The sequence below is a fragment of the Penicillium cinerascens genome, assembly GCF_028974065.1.
Source record: "Penicillium cinerascens strain IBT 15544 chromosome Unknown contig_1_segment0_segment0, whole genome shotgun sequence".
NCBI lineage: Eukaryota > Fungi > Ascomycota > Eurotiomycetes > Eurotiales > Aspergillaceae > Penicillium > Penicillium cinerascens.
The window spans coordinates 2,820,827-2,839,085 of NW_026695287.1; the positions used below are offsets into that span (position 1 = coordinate 2,820,827).

At 48.8% G+C, this 18,259-nt stretch overlaps 6 protein-coding genes across 6 annotated transcripts; 3 read left to right on the forward strand and 3 right to left on the reverse strand.

Annotated features, from left to right (window-relative positions):
* Window positions 1-758: 758 nt before the first annotated feature.
* On the forward strand, window positions 759-1,927 carry N7498_002606 (glycoside hydrolase family 12 protein; the record flags this gene model as incomplete). Its single annotated transcript, XM_058449668.1, has 4 exons — window positions 759-1,041; window positions 1,106-1,161; window positions 1,213-1,625; window positions 1,678-1,927. The coding sequence occupies 4 exons, from the start codon at window positions 759-761 to the stop codon at window positions 1,925-1,927; spliced, it is 1,002 nt and encodes a 333-aa protein (XP_058312012.1).
* Window positions 1,928-3,997: 2,070 nt separating this feature from the next.
* On the reverse strand, window positions 3,998-5,311 carry N7498_002607 (esterase/lipase family protein; the record flags this gene model as incomplete). Its single annotated transcript, XM_058449669.1, has 6 exons — window positions 3,998-4,348; window positions 4,400-4,714; window positions 4,763-4,819; window positions 4,867-4,943; window positions 4,993-5,105; window positions 5,154-5,311. 6 exons carry the CDS (start codon window positions 5,309-5,311, stop codon window positions 3,998-4,000), a joined length of 1,071 nt encoding a protein of 356 aa, XP_058312013.1.
* A 1,830-nt stretch (window positions 5,312-7,141) lies between these two features.
* Window positions 7,142-7,807, forward strand: N7498_002608 (uncharacterized protein; the record flags this gene model as incomplete). Its single annotated transcript, XM_058449670.1, has 1 exon — window positions 7,142-7,807. One exon carries the CDS (start codon window positions 7,142-7,144, stop codon window positions 7,805-7,807), a length of 666 nt encoding a protein of 221 aa, XP_058312014.1.
* A 706-nt stretch (window positions 7,808-8,513) lies between these two features.
* Window positions 8,514-9,499, reverse strand: N7498_002609 (glycoside hydrolase family 128 protein; the record flags this gene model as incomplete). Its single annotated transcript, XM_058449671.1, has 2 exons — window positions 8,514-9,120; window positions 9,177-9,499. The coding sequence occupies 2 exons, from the start codon at window positions 9,497-9,499 to the stop codon at window positions 8,514-8,516; spliced, it is 930 nt and encodes a 309-aa protein (XP_058312015.1).
* A 1,446-nt stretch (window positions 9,500-10,945) lies between these two features.
* Window positions 10,946-13,993, forward strand: N7498_002610 (exo-beta-1-3-glucanase; the record flags this gene model as incomplete). The annotated part of the gene is given in 7 exon segments (XM_058449672.1): window positions 10,946-11,186; window positions 11,236-11,547; window positions 11,603-12,055; window positions 12,107-13,352; window positions 13,372-13,464; window positions 13,531-13,724; window positions 13,791-13,993. The coding sequence occupies 7 exon segments, from the start codon at window positions 10,946-10,948 to the stop codon at window positions 13,991-13,993; spliced, it is 2,742 nt and encodes a 913-aa protein (XP_058312016.1).
* A 638-nt stretch (window positions 13,994-14,631) lies between these two features.
* Window positions 14,632-17,312, reverse strand: N7498_002611 (beta-glucosidase; the record flags this gene model as incomplete). Its single annotated transcript, XM_058449673.1, has 4 exons — window positions 14,632-15,222; window positions 15,271-16,540; window positions 16,587-17,193; window positions 17,243-17,312. 4 exons carry the CDS (start codon window positions 17,310-17,312, stop codon window positions 14,632-14,634), a joined length of 2,538 nt encoding a protein of 845 aa, XP_058312017.1.
* Between the last annotated feature and the right edge of the window lie 947 nt (window positions 17,313-18,259).

The window sequence follows — 18,259 nt, forward strand, 5'->3', positions numbered from 1 at the left end:
GTACAGGCCCTCGATAAGCTAGGATGAAAGAGCAAGGAAGCGAAGAAGAGGCGGGAGGGAGGGCTTAGCCACTGCGCGTGCCCATCCTTATCAAAAGGTAGAGGCCGATCTGGATTTTTTCTGGTTTAGTGTTATGGGCCAATCGGTAAAACCCTGAGCGGACTTGGCTCGTCGGAGGTGATACAGCGATTGTTCTCGAATGGCGTTTGGCCAAGCATATTAATAGAAATTTCGGGCCTCTCCACCGAGGGCTAGACTGCGCCCTCCGTTTGCGTCATGATGCATAGTACAGGCTAGAATCAAAAAGCGTGTGGCGAGTGGAACTGCGACGGTGTGTACCTGGGAACCTCGGATCTGTGCACGGCCCACTACCGGAAGTTACTACGGACGCAAAAAGCGTGAAACCAAATGATAGGGTTCCCTTGGTCGGGGTGACTACAGGATTTCCGGCACTAAGGCGGATCGGTCAAGAAAAGGTAGGCAAGGCCGACGTGACTGGTCGCGTTCCAACCTCTCCACTTGGCAGTGCAACGCAGGGGGAAAGAAGAAAAGCGTTGTGGCGCTTCGTTATCTCCACCGGGCCCCGGCTATCGGCCACTGATGTGCCGTGCTCAGGTACCAAAACCCACGCTCCCGCTTTAGTACCTGCCGCTAAACCCCTTTCGGTCAACCCGATCACTCTTCTTCTTTTCGGGTCTGCGTGATGTCCGATCGCTGTCCGCTTTTTCAGTTCTACACTCCTTTCACATCACCACACCATGGCGCTCAAATTACTCGTCAACGCCAGTCTGCTGGTCATTCCGATCGGAGGCAGCCTGGGTGCTCTATTCGGCATCGACGCTCACCGTTCGGCAACCGGCCAGCCCCCGCTGTTCACCGGCGATGGCAGCGATGGGAATGGGGGATCGACCGGAGGGGGAGGAAGTACCGGAGGTGGCTCGGGCGACAGCGGACACACCGTGAACAACGGGGTCACCAACTCCATGTACTGCCAGAACTCATACGGTATCTCGCCGCCCTCTGACGGCCAACTATACACATGTGAGTTTTTTTCTTTTTTACCTGCCACCGTGAGACCTCGATCTGAAACTGACTTGATCCACAGTGAACCCCAATCAATGGGGTGTGACATCTTCATCGGAGGGCGCATTGTGCATGAACGTAAGCGCTTCCATTGCTATCTCATCGGTCGCCTCTTAACACTCAGCCTAGATCACCACGAATAACAACGAAACCTATCCGTCCAAATACACCGCTCCTCAGTTCTCCGTCACCTGGCAATACAAACCCGGCCCGGAGACTCAGCCCGTGCATGCCTTCCCTAATATCATGGTGGACGGTGTCCTGCCAGTGGAATTGGGCAAAATGTCCTCCCTCAACCTCGATCTGCACTGGACCTACGGCGTGGGCAACACCCCCGCGGAGACCACGATCGAATCCGAATTGACCGCCCAAACCCTCAACGCCAACGTCGCCGTGGATATGTTCTTCGACAGCGATCAGACCATCGCCCAGAACAGTACTACTGCCAAGTACGAAGTCATGATCTGGTTTGCCAATTACGGTACTTCAACCGACCCCATCGGTTCCCAGGTCACAAGTAGAGAATTGAACGGCACGTCATTGTGAGTATTTTGCCCTTTCGTTTCTACAAGCTTTCACTAATTTCTTTTCCAGTGAACTCTACGCTGGAACAAACAAGGCGACGGGGCAGAATGTCTTCACGTGGAAAGCGACCGAACCAACGGAGCGCTTCGTGGGTGACATTTATCAGCTGATCACCGATCTTTACTCCCTCCCGGGCGACCTGTACCCCTCGAGTGAAGACTACCTGGGAATTTTCAGTTTCGGTAGCGAAGCATTCTACTCGGATGCCAACGTCACCTTCTGGGTTCCCGAATTGGGCATAGATATCGAGAAGTCGTGAGCGTCTGGGCATCTGTACATATTTTCTGTTACTTAATTCCCGTACATGTATGAATGATCAAGGCATAATTAGCGTCGCTTCAATATTACCATGGTGTCCACATAGACTTTCTTCTCGTAGCAAAGGGGTCTAAGTGTCTAGGTTGAGCCCGATCGCTTCGCTCCGACCAAGGGGGGTTCATTCCCCACAGTGGTTTTTTAAGGTTACCGTTCATTCACAGCTGTCGGAAAGCAAGCCAGTCCGGGGCCCTCGACTGCTACGGAACGTTCAACCCATCAATGGTATTACTGTGCATGGGATTAAAGTGCTGGGCCTGTGTACCTAGCATCGCCAAGGATGCACCATCCTTGAACCCCGCCTGCCAAGGCTATACAGAGAGACTGGGTCATGATCCAACAGCGCCGTCCTCGGTCGAATTCGAAAGGTGACGTCGGATCGTTTGCCCGTGTGACGGATGGTTAACCCAGGATCCAAAAGCGGAAGTCCTCCTTTGCAACGTTCGTCATTTGCCGGGACAACGGCAACCACGCTGCGGGATACCCCGTGAAGATCGCCACGGCATTTCTCAAAGCAGGGTCCCCGATAAGAGAAATTCAGGGAAATTAAAACCTTGGAGTCTCCTCACGATCCCGCGATTTGTCCAATCACAGGCCGTAGACGGAACCCCGTTCCAAATCGATCGCTAGCACGGCGTCCCTGAAAGGATGCAGATCCTATTGCAAAAATGGTATCGCACAGGCACTGTGCACACCGCGTTACTCCGTACAATTAATCGGGTTGATAAGGGTGCGCTAGGGGGTTGAACAGGTTCTGGAATGTGTTTTGTCTTAGATATGGTGGATCCGAGACCCGCACCATGATTTTGGTTTTTAACCTCGGCGAGGCATCGCATGTTTTTTCCGACGTTGGCAATTGCGACGAAAAGAAAGTGATTCGATTCAAGGGATGGGCGTCTACAGTGTCGATCACGCTGGGCATAATCCTGTTTATCTGCGAAGGATAGGGGAGGCTGGGAGGTGATTGCGCAGCAAAATCCTTGGCCCCATCGGTGAGGAGCTTTGATGGCGGTAAGCGAGTGTCGAGTCTGATATCCGAAAAACTTAACCTCGATTCTGGAAGAAGCTCAGATTTCCGAAAATAAGCCAAGCCAATCGCGTCTTGTTGCCGCTTCTTCTGAATGGCAGTCTATCTACGACGCCCTCGGGTCAACCTGACTCAAGTGTCAGGGAATTTAACTGGGCTCGGGAAAGTCTTGTTGAAAATGAATAATGCTGCTACAGCATGTCGCGCAGCTTTAGTAGCCAACAAACCAGTGTTGTGTCTCGCTCGGGAAGTCTGGAGCTCGCCTCTGGAATCTAAACCAACTTCTCTTCCTGCTGACGTCTCAAATTCTACGGTTCCTACCCCAAGTGTCTACCACCGTTCACTATTGCTGATCCGCTGCCGATCGCATCAGGGATTGCGGGGCTACTCTCACTTGGCATCCAAGTCACCCAGTCTTTGGTGAATTATTAAACTATATACAAGGACCAGGGCACCAATTTCCCAAATATTAAGCGGAATCTTGATAGAATTCAAGGCAACTTTCGATCCCTAGACGTTGCAATACAGGGTCGCCGATCACGAACGAACACAGGAGAGCTACTATAAACTATGACCAAGGCAACACAAAGATGCGATGGAATTGTGACAGAGCTGTAGGTTGAGTGTCATAGGCTTACGGAAGCTCAACCGCCGGTTTTAAGTATCGTGGCAGAAGGTTTTGGAGGTGTGCTCCTCGATTATGAGTTGTCGCGTGTACCAATATATAACAGGAACTATTCTAGCTAGGTAGGGAAGGATATACAATCATTAAGATAGCCTATATGGACTCACCTAGCACTTAGGAGGACGGATGCATCTCAACTAATTTATTATCTTTATCGTATTGTTGCAGATGTAGGGTTTAGATATACAGATTTGGGTTTGCCGCACAGGTTGCTCCAACATAAACTCGTAAGTGAATGTAGTGAAATCTATATTCGACTTCGAGTAAAGTCCAACTCTCAACCTGGATTTTCGCCTAGTCTCCTATGCCACCTTGGTGTCTGTAGACTCCTTAGGTGGGATCATACCAAAATTCTGATCCCCTTTCGCCTTAAAATAATGGCCTTCCGTATTTTTCTGTGTGCCGCTCCCCAATAGGGTATACTGACGACTATTGTCGCCGTACTGGTTGGCAACACCAGGTTGCTCATCCAGTGGTGAGTTCGCGTGGCGTCTCGTGTTTCCTTGGGCATCTCGAATCCACCGACGCAGCTCTCCACAAACAGCCATGAAACCGGGGTCTTCGACGTTGGTGAACCTAGCCATATTCATATGGTTGCTGTGAATACCGATGGGGACATAACCTGGCAGAATGGCCGAATCTTGTGGCACAACCTATTGTCTAGACATTAGTATTTGAGGAGTAGAATGGATTTGTTGACCTACGAAACCAATACCCAGCACTGGCAACTCCTCATAGAAGCAAGTAACCTCGATCGGAGGCGGTTCTGCTACACTGCGCGCTTTGATCATCGTGTGAAAGCCGTCTTGAATCCGCGCAAGCACCTCAGAATCGCGTTTGAGGACATCCACGATGTCGGAATTTGTTTGCTTGATGAGGCCGATAGATTTAGACACGACCTCGGCCCATTTGGCAAGGCCAGCTCCATGGTGTGGTGTGCCTAGAAATATAATACCGCGGGTACAACGAGCAATATTTTGGAGACGATGCTCTGATCGTTGCCTCGATTTAAACAAGGCCTGTCACCAACATTAGCGTAGTCCTTAGAACTAAAAGCGGTACCGTACATCCTCGCAGACCAGTCCCCCCAAGCTATGGCAGACAAAAATTACGGGTCGTTCATTCTGTGCATGTTAATAAGCGATGATATTGGTAGACCTGGATGCCCTACAGTGCCGTCGTTATCTCGATACGATGAAAGAGATGTCAACAGATTCCACGCGTGGTTAGCGATAAGACTCTGCGACACTACACCTCGCCAGTTAACAACATATGCATCATAGCCAAATGTAAGGACACGGGCTGTCGGAAGTATGGACGGGAGGAGGCTTTTTGGGCCAGGGTTCGGTCGCGTCTCGGGCAGTCCATGTCGCGTCGCGATCACCAGTCAGGCCGTGAACGAAGACGATGCTAGACGAGAAATATTAGAGTTGCTTTCAAATATAAAAGAGCACTCACTCTATTGTCACGTTCTCTGGGCTACAGAGCGGTTTGATGCCGGTAGGGAAAGTTTTTCTCGACAGGTCATCAGGTATAGTATCCTGATCTGTGTCTGGGACCCGTCGTCGTCGTCGCCGCAGGAATCGTTTCATTTTGGCACGCATAAAAAACGGCATTCTTTTTCTGTCTCCAAAATATATGCAAGCTCTTGCAAAGTGTATTGGAAGACTGGTATTGTACCTTATAGCTGACTAGTGAGGATGGTTTACGTGCCCCGATGACTTTTTCCTCTTTATAGGTCAACTTTCCCTTCCAGATTTAAACTTCTCGGCCGCCTTCTCAGCGGCACCATCAACGTACGCGATCAGACGGAGCGCCGGCCTAAAACTTGCCCTATCATGTCTCGGAGTGGGACTGTTCTCCGCTCGTCATATCGGTAGAGTTTTACAGCCCGTAGCTCGCTCCAAGCGCTTAAGAAATTGCTGGTAGATCCTTTCCATATTTAAGGGGTTAATAAAAGGATCATGACTGGTCTTTTGATTCTGAAGTACTACTGGTTAGACGCAGATGGGCCGTCGGCGAATAGGGAGGCTTCTCAAGTCAAAACATGTTCAGGCAGAGCGTTCCGAAAAGACCTTTTATTTGGATAGCACAGAACAAGCCGGCGCGTAAACGAAGTAACATTCTTATCAACGGCACACTCTCATCTACCTGCGACAGTGGGTGTTTAGTGATGGTGAATCGAAGATCAAGAGTTCGGGAAAGGCTCAAACACACCCTGGTAGCGCCTCTTATCACACCCGGTTTAGCGCCGTGGGTGACGAATGATATTAGTGCGAACCTGGTTCAGCGCTTACAGGATGGCGTTGAACAATGGATACCTTTAGGTTCCCAGTCGGGCACATATTTTGGGGCGCTTAGAGGGATGACTGGAGCTAGCGAATTCGTGGCAGCCGTATCAACCTCTGCGTTTCTCTATTAACTGTAAATTTGGACTAATCACTTATACCGTATTGGGTTTGCTCTACGGAAGGCCCCTAGAAAAACCGATAGATTCGGGCCGCAAGACAAAAACCTGATTAACTATCATGTCGAACTGAGCAAGTGGTCAAATACAACCAATCAGCACTGATTCGGTGCAGAATTTTTCAGTGTGTACTCAACCCACCGCCTATTTGAATGGCAATCAGAGGAAACTCGATCTGAGTTTTTAAATCAATTCCTCTAAAATTAGTTTCCTTCAACGTATCCTCCGATTCGACACATGAACCTGATGACGCGAACGGCGGTTCGCTATCACAGTAGCCGCCCAGAGCAGAGGGAGCTGCGTCGTCGTAATTGGAGATAGGAACCACGGCGGTACTCGTGACAGGGGGCGTTTCAAAATGGAAGGGGTGAGTAGCGCAATCAGGTAAGCCTGCTTAAATTCGCGCCGGGGTCAGCGAATCAATCTATACCGCCGCCGAAGGAGGACCTCACCAAGGCGGCAAGGTAGCGAGCCATCAACACGTCACAGTCTCCCTTCGCATTCAATTGGCCATCAGAGCTGCAGCCTGCATCCCTTGAATTCCACTTGCATACCACTTGCTTATTGAATACGTCTCACATCGAATACGCCGGAAGAGCAGGCTATTGCCGCGGAGAGCTCCCACAAAGCCCTCACAATTCTGCTGCTGCACACCGACTAGATGACCTCCCGTCCCCCGCCCTTTAGCGCAAGTTGTGGCTGCGACGCGTCAAGCACGAGAAATTATAAATTTGAGAGCGATAACCATCAAGAAATTCCTAGGCAGATTAGCTGTATGCTTGAGTGAACACTGCCAATTGTTTCGCCCTAAACTACAGACTACCGGTTCCACATCTAGCACTCTGCCTTTCCCCCTGGCACAGCCTCCAGGTCAGCGAAGACAAGCTCGGCTCGTAACCAATGTAAGAGTTGAGCTTTCCTGCAATATGTCCTATCTTAATTTTTCTAATCAACCCCCCACCCAGTCACTCAGCGCACAATGGCAAATTCCGATATCTCTCGCCAGATTGCTGGCCTCATCGAGGTTACAGAAGATATAGTTGAGGCATATGGCTCTATCAAAGACCTCAGTAGTCTACCCGAAGCCTTCCAAGAAGTCCATAAACGCCTTCCCCTGGTTGAACAAACCCTGAAAGCTGCCAAGATCCCGGCGAAGAAAATGAAGTCCGCCGATGACGCCAAGGCACTAAAGACTGTCCTGTATAGCTGCGACGAGAAAGCCGACAAGCTGCGGGAGATCTTCGAGAAAATCGGCAAAAAATCAAAGGACCAATATGACTCTTCCGTGTACCGAGCAATCATTATTAAACAAGGCAAGCGTCGCGTCGAGACGCTGATGGACGGCATTTTGGAGGATCTAGGAGTCCTAGTTACGCATGAGATATTTTCTGCGGAGCTGCAGAAGCAGGTTGGGCCGCTGGCAAAGGCTCGCGAGGAGCTGGCGGAAGTATCTCCATCACTGGCCGACTCCGATCTGGCGGATAAGCCCGAGGCTGCCAGCCAGTATGGCGATAACAATCGCCAGTATAACTTGTTCGGTGAAGGCACGCAGAAAATCGCTGACGGCCATTATTTTGAGGCGATGGGAAATCAGAATTTTGGTATTATTCCGCCCAAGGAGTCTATAGAGACCAAAGTGGCGTAGGGCTGGCCTCAGCCTAGGCGGAGATTGATGTCTGTTGCGGTAAAATAACAGTTTTTATTTGGATATAAATCCGCAACAATCGTTCTTCTGAACTACAAGAAATTCTAGGAACTGAGAAGTATGAATCCCTCCAGGGAAGGTTCGGGGTGCTTTCTGGAGATATTTCTGCCCTTAAATAGCCCGGTCCACATTTGCGGGCCGCTGGCTTCTTAGAGGAGGGACCCTAAACCCTCAGGCCCCACAAATATCTAGAGAGCGAAGAATGAAGCACAACATTTCAAAGTCGGTCCCCTGTCCGTAAGCACTTTATGTTACCTCACCCCATATCTAATGCCACAGTAACAGGAGTTAAATCGGTACCACCTGAAACTCTGCTCAGATTTAGATCTTCTTCGATGTAAAAGCCGATCGGATCGAGCCTGGGAGTACCACAAGGCGTCGTGGCGCAGTGTATTTTGCAGTCATTCTCAAAATTGCCTTGGTCAATACATACTTGACAATTGTTTCCTCGCCCCACCGCCAAGACTAAGACGTATTTCAGTGAGAGGATATGGATAATATTTGTGACCCGACAAAGCCTTATCGCGACTAAGAATCCACAATCGGCATGGAAGGCCGCTGCCTGGAATTCATATACTCTGTTGATCTTATACATAATGATCCTTGTACCCCAAATCAGCCCAACTCATACGACTGATGTCAATCATCAAGTCGTTGCATACGCTACCCCAATATCCGAGAGCCCATTGCCTGCGTCATTCACCAGATAATCGGGAAACACTCCAAAGTATGCATATCGCTCTACATAACTTTGCTCATCCAACCATGGCAGTACCTGCTGCAAAAAGTCCACCTGCTGCGCGTCCGATCCATAACACTCAAACTCTGTGATCCAGACTGGAAGATTCAGCGTCTGATATGCGTCTGTGACGTTGCCCTGGAACCAGTCGACACCGCTCTGTCCATTGCCCGGGTCACAGTCTTGGTACCAGTGAATAGCAGCAAAGTCGAAGTGGCATCCGGTGCAGTTTCCCAAGAAATACTGCGTCCATTGGGCCGAGTCATAGTTGCCTCCGGAGGAAGAGCCGACATTGTTCCATAGAACATTCGGCATGCCGATCTTGACCTTCCCGGCAAATGGCTCCATGTATGTCTGATATCCCGCAGCTGCATTAGCAGGCAGAATATCAGAAGAGCCAGAATAGGTTAGGTCTGGCTCATTGAAGCCGAGAATGTTCAAGGTGCCTGGAGTTTCGACCGCGGCAGTCCAGTCGGGGTCAGAACCGCTGGGGAGGCCCCAAAGCATGGGAACACTGCGTAAAACTGTCAGCGTCCATCATATCCTGAAGAAAGCTGCTTGCGACTATACAATTCAAAGTCCGAGTCTAGGCCCCAGGATGGATATCCCCAGTCATAACCCCAAGAGATCTTAGGGTACCCCTCAAAGAGATTTGCGTAAGTGGCATTGCTGTCGGGGTTGTTGTTATTGTATGCCAGTCCACGCTTCGCGATGGTGGTGGCAGTGGACCGTTTCGCAGTATCGGAATGGCTTGAGTGGCCTTTAAAGTTCACCCATTTCGAATAGTTATGGAGCACTTTATTGACGATGGCCTCTACCGCAGGGATCTCAAACTGCTCGCCTACTACGAGTAGTGGCAGAGCAAAAAGTACTAGTGCACGTGTGAGAATCATTGCTCGGGGGAGCCAAGAATTGATAATGAAACTATTCGGATACTGAGAGCAGTCCGATCGAGAAGAAGGAGGCAAGCAGACTTATACACATAAGGCCATCACCCGGTTCTATTCTTGCTATATTGTAAAAAGGGATACCTCGGGTGCGTTTTTGACTTGGTATTGGGTTGTGTGCTTACTATCTGCTTTGATCCCTTTTGCAGAATCCAAGACAGAATAGCTAGAAGCAAGATATTCGCGGAGTGTCGGGACAAGCCTCGTTGTTCCACTTCTGGCTAATGGAGTCAACCAATAAAACCGAAATTCTGCAGAACATTCGATCTGGGTAAAACACACCCTCTACAGAATCCGAGGCAGTACAGCTAGAAGCAGACAGCTCGCGGAATATCGGGGTAAGCATCATTCAAATGCTTGACCATATGTGGCTAATGGAGTCAATCAATAAAATCCGAGATTCCGCAGCGCATTCGGTCTAGGTAAATGACACCCTAGAGCCCGTTCAAGGCGGGGTTTTGCGGAATGGTTAGTGTAGGGTCGGGGCGTGATTCAATTCTAAAACAGGGGGCGTTTGGTAGAAGGAATCAATGTAACACAATATATTGTCAAGGTGGGGAATAATTGGCTAGGGCGAGAAAAAGGGAAAGTCAAATAAACATGATATGCGGGGATTGGCCGTGACCTAGTCATGCAGGGGTATGCAAGTATATTGCTCCAGAAGATGCCGGTAATTACCCACATGGGATGCAAACGCCGGGAAAAGTCACAAGCCTCCTTTATTCCCCACCCCAGATCCTCGTACCTGTCTTTTCCTTGTTTTTGGAGTTGGTGAGGGTGCCATCTGCCCAATCATTCCAGGAATAGGGGGTTTCGGCTGATGATGCCCAACAACGGGCGGGCATAAGCAGCGCCTGCAGAATTACTGAAGAAACGCTCAGACACCCCCTGGAGCATTTTGGCCTAACTCGGGAAGATCTTAAAATGGCTCCAAACCGAATCTGCACCATGCGGGGTAAAATGATCTTGCTCGCGTAGCATTTGCCCTCGGTCTTCCAGAATTATTGTAATGAATGGCATTAATCCAACCTTCCGAAATTCCGCATGAGCATACTTTGCACATTGCATACTGTGGTAGAATTTGACATAGGCTGTTTACATGCCGGTTGCCTGCTGCTGTCTCTCGGAGGGATTCATCTCCGACTGAATGTGACGGTGATTATCAGGTAGCCTCAGCGTTCTTGGACCTTTGGTGACAAATTCATGGCAAAATATCATTTTGTGGCTGTCTGGTCCCTCATACAATTTCTGAAATGACCGGGATTGGCTCCTATGAATACATGTCGAATATTGTGTTACGAACACGATATATAAGAAACATGATGTTTCCTAGTATCATTCATATGGGTTCTAAGCACGCTTCCGGGCACCAGCACTTCTCAGTCTTCCATTATGTTACCCAACACAGCTGTCCTGTTTGCCCTCTTCGGAGTGGCCTTGGCGGTTCCCATGGAAAAGAGAAGCTCTAGCTGGTCTTTCTTGGGTTGCTATATGGATAATGTCTCGGGAAGATCCCTGGCGGAGGGTATTCCTGCTCCTGGAGGGGCGACCAACATGACCGTACAGAATTGCCAGGCCGGGTGTCAGGCTTTGGGGTTCACTCTGGCTGGGGTAGAGTACGCCGATGAATGCTGTAAGTCTTATGGTCCGCCTATATCCACAGAACCTAATTGTGTCATAAGACTGTGGCAATACCCTGCAGAATGGTGGCGGTCCGGCCCCAGATGGAAGTACCGGCTGCGACATGGCGTGTACTGGGAATTCTGCCGAGACTTGTGGAGGACCCAATCGCCTGGATCTGTACCAATATGGTACTGTTGTATCCACCACTACGTCTATCACCACGGCCGCGTCGGCCACTCATGCACCCACGGCTGCCACGGCCACAGGATCATCCAACTACTGGTACGAGAATATTGAACACCAGGGAATTTCCGCCTTTGGGCCTTCTGGATACACGGTCTATCGAAATGTAAAGGATTATGGTGCCACGGGTATGTCTCACCATCTAGATTGGATATGGATCGGGGCTGAACCTTTTTTCACTAGGAAACGGTGTGACTGATGATACGGCTGCCATCAACGCTGCCATCAGCGATGGCGGCCGTTGTGGCGAGGGCTGTTCATCCAGCACAACCACTCCGGCAGTGGTATATTTCCCAGCGGGAACCTATTTGATCTCCTCATCCATTATAGACCAGTACAACACCATTTTGCTGGGAAATCCAAACAGCCTACCGACGCTAAAAGCTAGTTCCAGCTTTTCTGGCTTTGGCTTGATTGACGGAGACAAGTACTATACTGCATCACTTAATTGGGGCTCAACAAATGTCTTTTACCGCCAAGTGCGTAATTTTATCCTAGACATGACAAGTATTCCAGCTACCTCCTCGGCTACTGGAATTCATTGGCCCACGGCCCAGGCAACGAGTCTGCAGAATCTCATATTCCAGATGAGCTCAGCATCAGGCACACAACACGTTGGTGTTTTTTGTGAATCGGGTGCGTTGGCCATCTACGTTTTTGGGGCTATATCACTAATAAAATTAACAGGTTCCGCCGGTTTCCTCACCGATTTAACTTTCAATGGCGGTTTATATGGCATCCAGGTTGGCAACCAGCAATTCACTATGCGCAACTTGGTTTTCAACAACTGCGTCACCGCTATCAATCAGCTGTGGGACTGGGGCTGGGTATATCAAGGTATTACCATAAACGACTGCCAGACTGGCATTGACATGTCCGCGGGTGGGCCATCCGACCAGGCAGTGGGCTCAGTGATTCTTGTGGACAGCACCATCACCAATACTCCGGTGGGATTGCTGACAGCATTTACTGAGAGCGTGGCCAATAATGTGGCTAATGGCAGTCTCATTATTGACAACAGTATCTTCAGTAATGTCCCAGATATTGTTAAATCTACCTCCGCAGGCACTGTGCTGGCAGGCAGCAGCGGCAGTGTGACGGTAGCTGGATGGGGTGAAGGCAACAGCTACACCACTTCCGGCCACACACGTTTCCAGGGTTCTTTCACCCCCATTACTCGACCGTCAACACTCCTAAGTGGATCCAACTATTACGTTCGGTCCAAACCCCAGTATAATTCTCTCACGGTCTCATCTTTCCAGAGTGTGCGCAGTGCCGGTGCCACTGGTAACGGGGTCACGGATGATACGAGCGCGTTACAAAGCGTGATCAACAGTGCCACGGCAGCTGGGCAAGTGGTGTTCTTTGACGCCGGTACATACAAAGTCACCAGCACCTTGCTAATTCCTCCAGGAGCAAAGCTGGTCGGTGAGGCATATTCGGTGATCATGTCCAGCGGCAGCTACTTCAACAACATCAACTCCCCCCAGCCTGTCGTTCGCGTTGGTACCGCCGGACAAGCTGGCCAGGTTGAATGGTCCGACATGATTGTTAGCACACAAGGTGCCCAGCCTGGGGCCATTCTGATCGAGTGGAACTTGGCTGCCTCCGGGACTCCCTCGGGGATCTGGGATGTCCACGCTCGCATCGGAGGGTTCACGGGCTCCGACTTGCAGGTGGCTCAGTGTGAAAAGACTCCATCCAGCACATCTATTAACTCCGCATGCATCGCCGCCTATATGACTCTGCATGTGACGGCCTCAGCCTCAAACCTGTACCTGGAGAATGTGTGGCTGTGGACCGCAGACCACGACATTGATGACGCCTCAAATACCCAAATTACCGTTTACAACGGGCGAGGTCTCTACATTGAAAGTACCGCCGGAACATTTTGGCTGTACGAATTACCTTCACTTGTTTGTTTATTGACACAGTGAGCTAATGATGTATAGAATCGGAACGGCGGTCGAACACCACACCCTGTACCAGTACCAATTGGCCAATACTAAGGATGTTTACATGGGATTCATTCAGACGGAGACACCGTATGTTTATTTCGATCATTTCAGTCTCAATACGCAGTGCAGAAGCGACTAACGCCCCGGACGTAGCTATTATCAACCCAACCCTCCAGCGCCCGCACCGTTCACTGTGGTATCCTCATTGAATGACCCCAACTTTTCTACCTCCTGTTCTGGCCAGTCAGCAGACTGCAACGACGCATGGGGTCTCCGAATTGTGAGCTCCAACAACGTCCTTGTATACGGAGCAGGACTTTATTCCTTCTTTAACAATTACGACGGCAGTAGGCTTGACCCCTTCCCTTTCATATAGTTGCGGAATTGGTTCAGAAATGCTAATCCTAGACTAGCCTGCAATTCCCAGAATGGCCCCGAGAATTGTCAGCCAAATGTGTTTGACTTGGAAGGAACTGTCGGATCAATCGAGGTCTACTGCTTAAGTACCGTCGGCGTGCAAAACATGATCAGCCAAAACGGGAACTCTTTGGCGCTGTCTAGTAATAACGTTGATGTTTTTACTGATACCATCTCCTTGTTCCAAATTCCGGCCTAGGATGAGGTCAAGGTCGAGGTTGTTCTAAATTAGCAATTAACTGAAGTCTTCTTATCCACCGAGAAATAAATTTACCTTCAAAAAAAAAACAATATTCCCGTTTGTCCCTCGGGCAACTTAAATCCTCTCTGACAATGAAAAGAGAACATATCTATCTTACCCAGGTAGATCGGAGAATATTCTCTTGATTTCATAATGTGAAAAAAGCCGAGGTCAAAAACTGACATGTTTGATGGGGACAATATTAGGGTTGAACGTACTCTAGCGGTTGGATTGATTGAAGCCCATGTGGAAAGTTTTGCAATTAAAAAAGCCCGCAACTTTCCACCAAAAGAGCTGAATCAAAGTGAGGGCCCACTGAAGGATGTCTAATAACCAACCCCACAAAGATAATGATTCCCAAAATATGTCTTTCACCAGCGTAGTCGATCCCAAATCTTATTCCAAAGGGCCTGATACTAATACCACGGAGAATACGTTCTGTTGCTGGAACAGAAAAATGAGTGGATGCAAAATTAGCTAGGCCTTTCGAAAATAATGTGGGTAAGGATTGAACTATCTAGGTTTACCTGCGCTTAAGTTGCAATATTTTGTGACCCGAGAAGCTTTTGTTTATATTTAACGTGCTAATATTCGATTCAATCGACAAGTCCAAGCAAACCATTCCATTCTCTAGTATGAGAAATCTCAAACCCGGTCGAGAGGTAGTTCTGCTCACCAGTGCCGACCGCAGTGATCCGATACTCTCCGGCTTCACTAACCCAGGCAGACTGCGTCTCGTCCCAGAAACTAGTCGCCAGCGCCACTGGAATAACAATCACGACTTCCAGTTTCTCTCCCTGTTGCAGTTCGAGCTTTTTGAACCCCTTGAGCTCTCTCACAGGGCGCGAAATACTGGCGCTGGAAGGTGGTGATATGAATATCTGAACAGTCTCTGCGCCACTATAGGGCCCAATATTCTCCACTGAGACTGACACTTTCAGTACTTCCCCCTTGATTCTGTTCAGGGCTTTCAAGGGCTGTGAAATAGCAAGCCCGGTAAGACGGAACTCTGTGTAGGATAGACCGTAACCGAAGGCGAAGAGAGGCTTCACCTTGACCTTTTCATAGTAGCGATAACCGACGTAGATGTCCTCGCCATACAGTACCCTTCCTCCTTCTGAGCGAAAGGACAAGTACGTTGGGTTTTGCTCAATGACTTCTGGGAAGCTGAGAGGAAGTTTACCAGACTTAAAGATAAAGTCAGCTGATGTTTCCTATACATCTTTCATACTCACTGGATTCACGTCTCCGAAGATGACATCTGCAATTCCATTACCCGTTTCGTTTCCACCATACCACGCATGGAGAAGAGATTTCGCATCCCGAACCCATGGCATTTTCACTGGCGTGCCACTTTGCACAACAATCACAGCATTTGGATGAACCGTGAGGACTCTCTCAACTAGCTCATCCGACATTGGCGGGAGGTTCATATGTGGACGGTCAAACCCTTCACTTTCCCATTCACTACTGAGGCCAACACAGATAACCACCTGGTCAGCTGTAGCGGCCAGGTCGACAGCGTCTTGGATAGAAGATTCTATGTCAATCCGTTTGCAACACCCTACCCTCAGTCCTCCTGGACCAAATGATACAACTCCGTGTAATTTCAGATTAGAAGTTGGGGCTGTACCGTAGTCGACAAGAACCTTGTACTGTTGTTTTGCTTTTAAGTATCGAGAGCCGCGCTCTTCTGGAGTCCCGATGCCAAAGAACGATGTTCCCTGTCTCTGATTGATCTTGTTGTCGATCAACTTCCTCCCGTCAATGAAAAGCTCTCCGGTACCGGCTACCGTAAGACCGAAGTCATAGATACCACTCTCAGTTGGCTCAAAGATACCTTCCATGGTGATATAGTAGATGTCTGAGTGGATTTCTGGATGCTTATAGTCCATCAAAAAGCATGAACTGCTCTTCATATGCAGGATATCCACTGCTTTTCTGTTCTTGTTAGAGGAGGGCTCAGTAAATACGCTGAAAGTATATCCGATCTGACCATCTTTGGTTTTGAGTTGGTCGCCTAGGAGTGGTAACTCTTTGTGGCCGTACACTCCTTGTGAGAAGGTGACATCCTTGGTACATCTGTCCCTAATTCCTTCCAGGGGCGTGATGGAATAATATGCTGGTAAGGCCGCAGAGCCTCCGCCACAATATGCTGCAATGTTGGCATTAGGCCCAATCACAAGTGTTTTTTTATTAGGATTTAGAGGAAGAATCTGATCATTGTTTTTGAGAAGAACGATTGACTCAGAGGCTGCTCTGCGGAGCAATGCTTTATCCTCGGGAAGATTTCGTTCAACCTCTGGTGCATTTTCAGGGATTTCCGACCTGACTGCTTGTTTGACCATCTCTAAAATGGTGCGTACACGTTCATTGATAGTCCGCTCGGAGACTTTGTTGGATGTGACGGCATGCACCAAGCCCGCCCCGCGGAATCGAGATGGACCGGGCATTTCAAGATCCAGTCCGGCATTGACAGCCTCAGATCCACTGTATGTACCGAACCTGTTCAAATCAGCTAATATCACTTTAATCAAGAGACGTAACAAACCAATCGCTCACGATAAGTCCTTTATAATTCCATTCTTTCCGAACAACATCCTGAAGGAGTTCAGGACTCTCGCTGGCATGGCATCCATTGACTTTGTTGTATGAAGTCATCAACGCTCCAGGGTTAGCGCCAGCAAGGGCTAGCTGAAAGGGAAGCAGATATATCTCCCTTAAAGCGCGCTCAGTGACAAGGGCACTAACAGCAACACGCTCATGCTCCTGATCATTGCATACGAGGTGCTTTGGTGTCGCAATCACATTTTCGCTCTGTACACCCAAACAATAGCTGGCAGCCAAGGAGCCAGAAAGTAGTGGATCTTCTGAGAATGATTCAAATCCGCGACCACCAAGCGGGCCTCGTTGGATATTGATCGTCGGGCCAAGAAGGACATGTGCCCCCTTTGCTCTGCATTCTAGGCCAAGAAGCTTTCCCAGGGAGAAAATAAGCTCAGTATCAAACGAAGCACCTAGTGCCGTGGCGCAAGGTAGGCAGGCTGCAGGAACCCCGTTGAAAAAACGCGTTCCACGGACACCATTTGGTCCATCTGACATACGAACTGAGGGGATCCCGAGTCGCGGGATTGCTGCTGTGTGCCAGCCATCGATTCCTTTTTATTTAGTAAACAGTACAATTTCGAACTAGCGATGGTGATATACCTGAGAGTAATTCAACCTTCTCGTTTAAGGTGAGCTCTGAGAGCACGTCGTCAATATGGATCTCCGACATTGTACAAAAGTAGAGTGTGAAGCGATGTTAAAAGAAAATGAAAGAAGAAAGAAAGAAAGCAAAATGACCGAACTTTAAGTCCACAGACCACAAAACTTTTCAAGGCGACCGTACATTTACGTTAGTTGAGCTATGCATCTCTTGAAAAGCAATTTTTTTCGGGTCATTTTCCCAACAAGATAAGCCTGCCTCGCGGAGTATCGGACTCGGCCTATTGGAGTGGAACCAAAATCGCGGGCAAAATTGTATCCACCTAGAAACCTTTGCTCACCAGGAATGCATGTTAGGTGTAATTCGGAATATATACTCTATCCCATGGATTATTTCTCGGTACACTCTGAGTAAGCAACGGGTGAAATAATATACCTAAAATTAATTACCCTTACCTCCAGCAGCGCTTGCAAATAAATGAACAGCTGAAGTGCATCCAGTCGAAATATTCTATTTTGAGAGTAATGTCGTATGTTGTGTCTTTGTTGGGTGTGGACAAGCAGCTTAATGTTGGGATTTGGAACAGATCTAGTTTATTTTCTGCTTCATGTCCCACGCATCTTCATGGCGGTCTTCATATGAACAGTGAATGTAAACGCGCCGATGCTTTCATATACGCTTTTCATCCTCCTACTGACCGAAACATTGTCATTAGATATACAATAGCCCAGAAAAATCATTACGTTTTTATCGCGCCGCTCCTACACAGAAAATTGCCCATACGCTCCTATGCGGAAAGGAAACATGCTCCAGTTTGAAGAAATCCGACTACTTAGGTACCACATGGGGAATTCCATTGCGCGCAAAGCATTCAATCATTCAATCAAAAGATTTTATACGTTCACTAATATCTCCTTTTTCTTAGCGGAGGTGTAAAAATATACACTTCTTTGAAGAAGGTGCTCTGACTGAGGACGTCAGGCGCATGGAGCTCAAGCTCGAGGAATATAGGTATG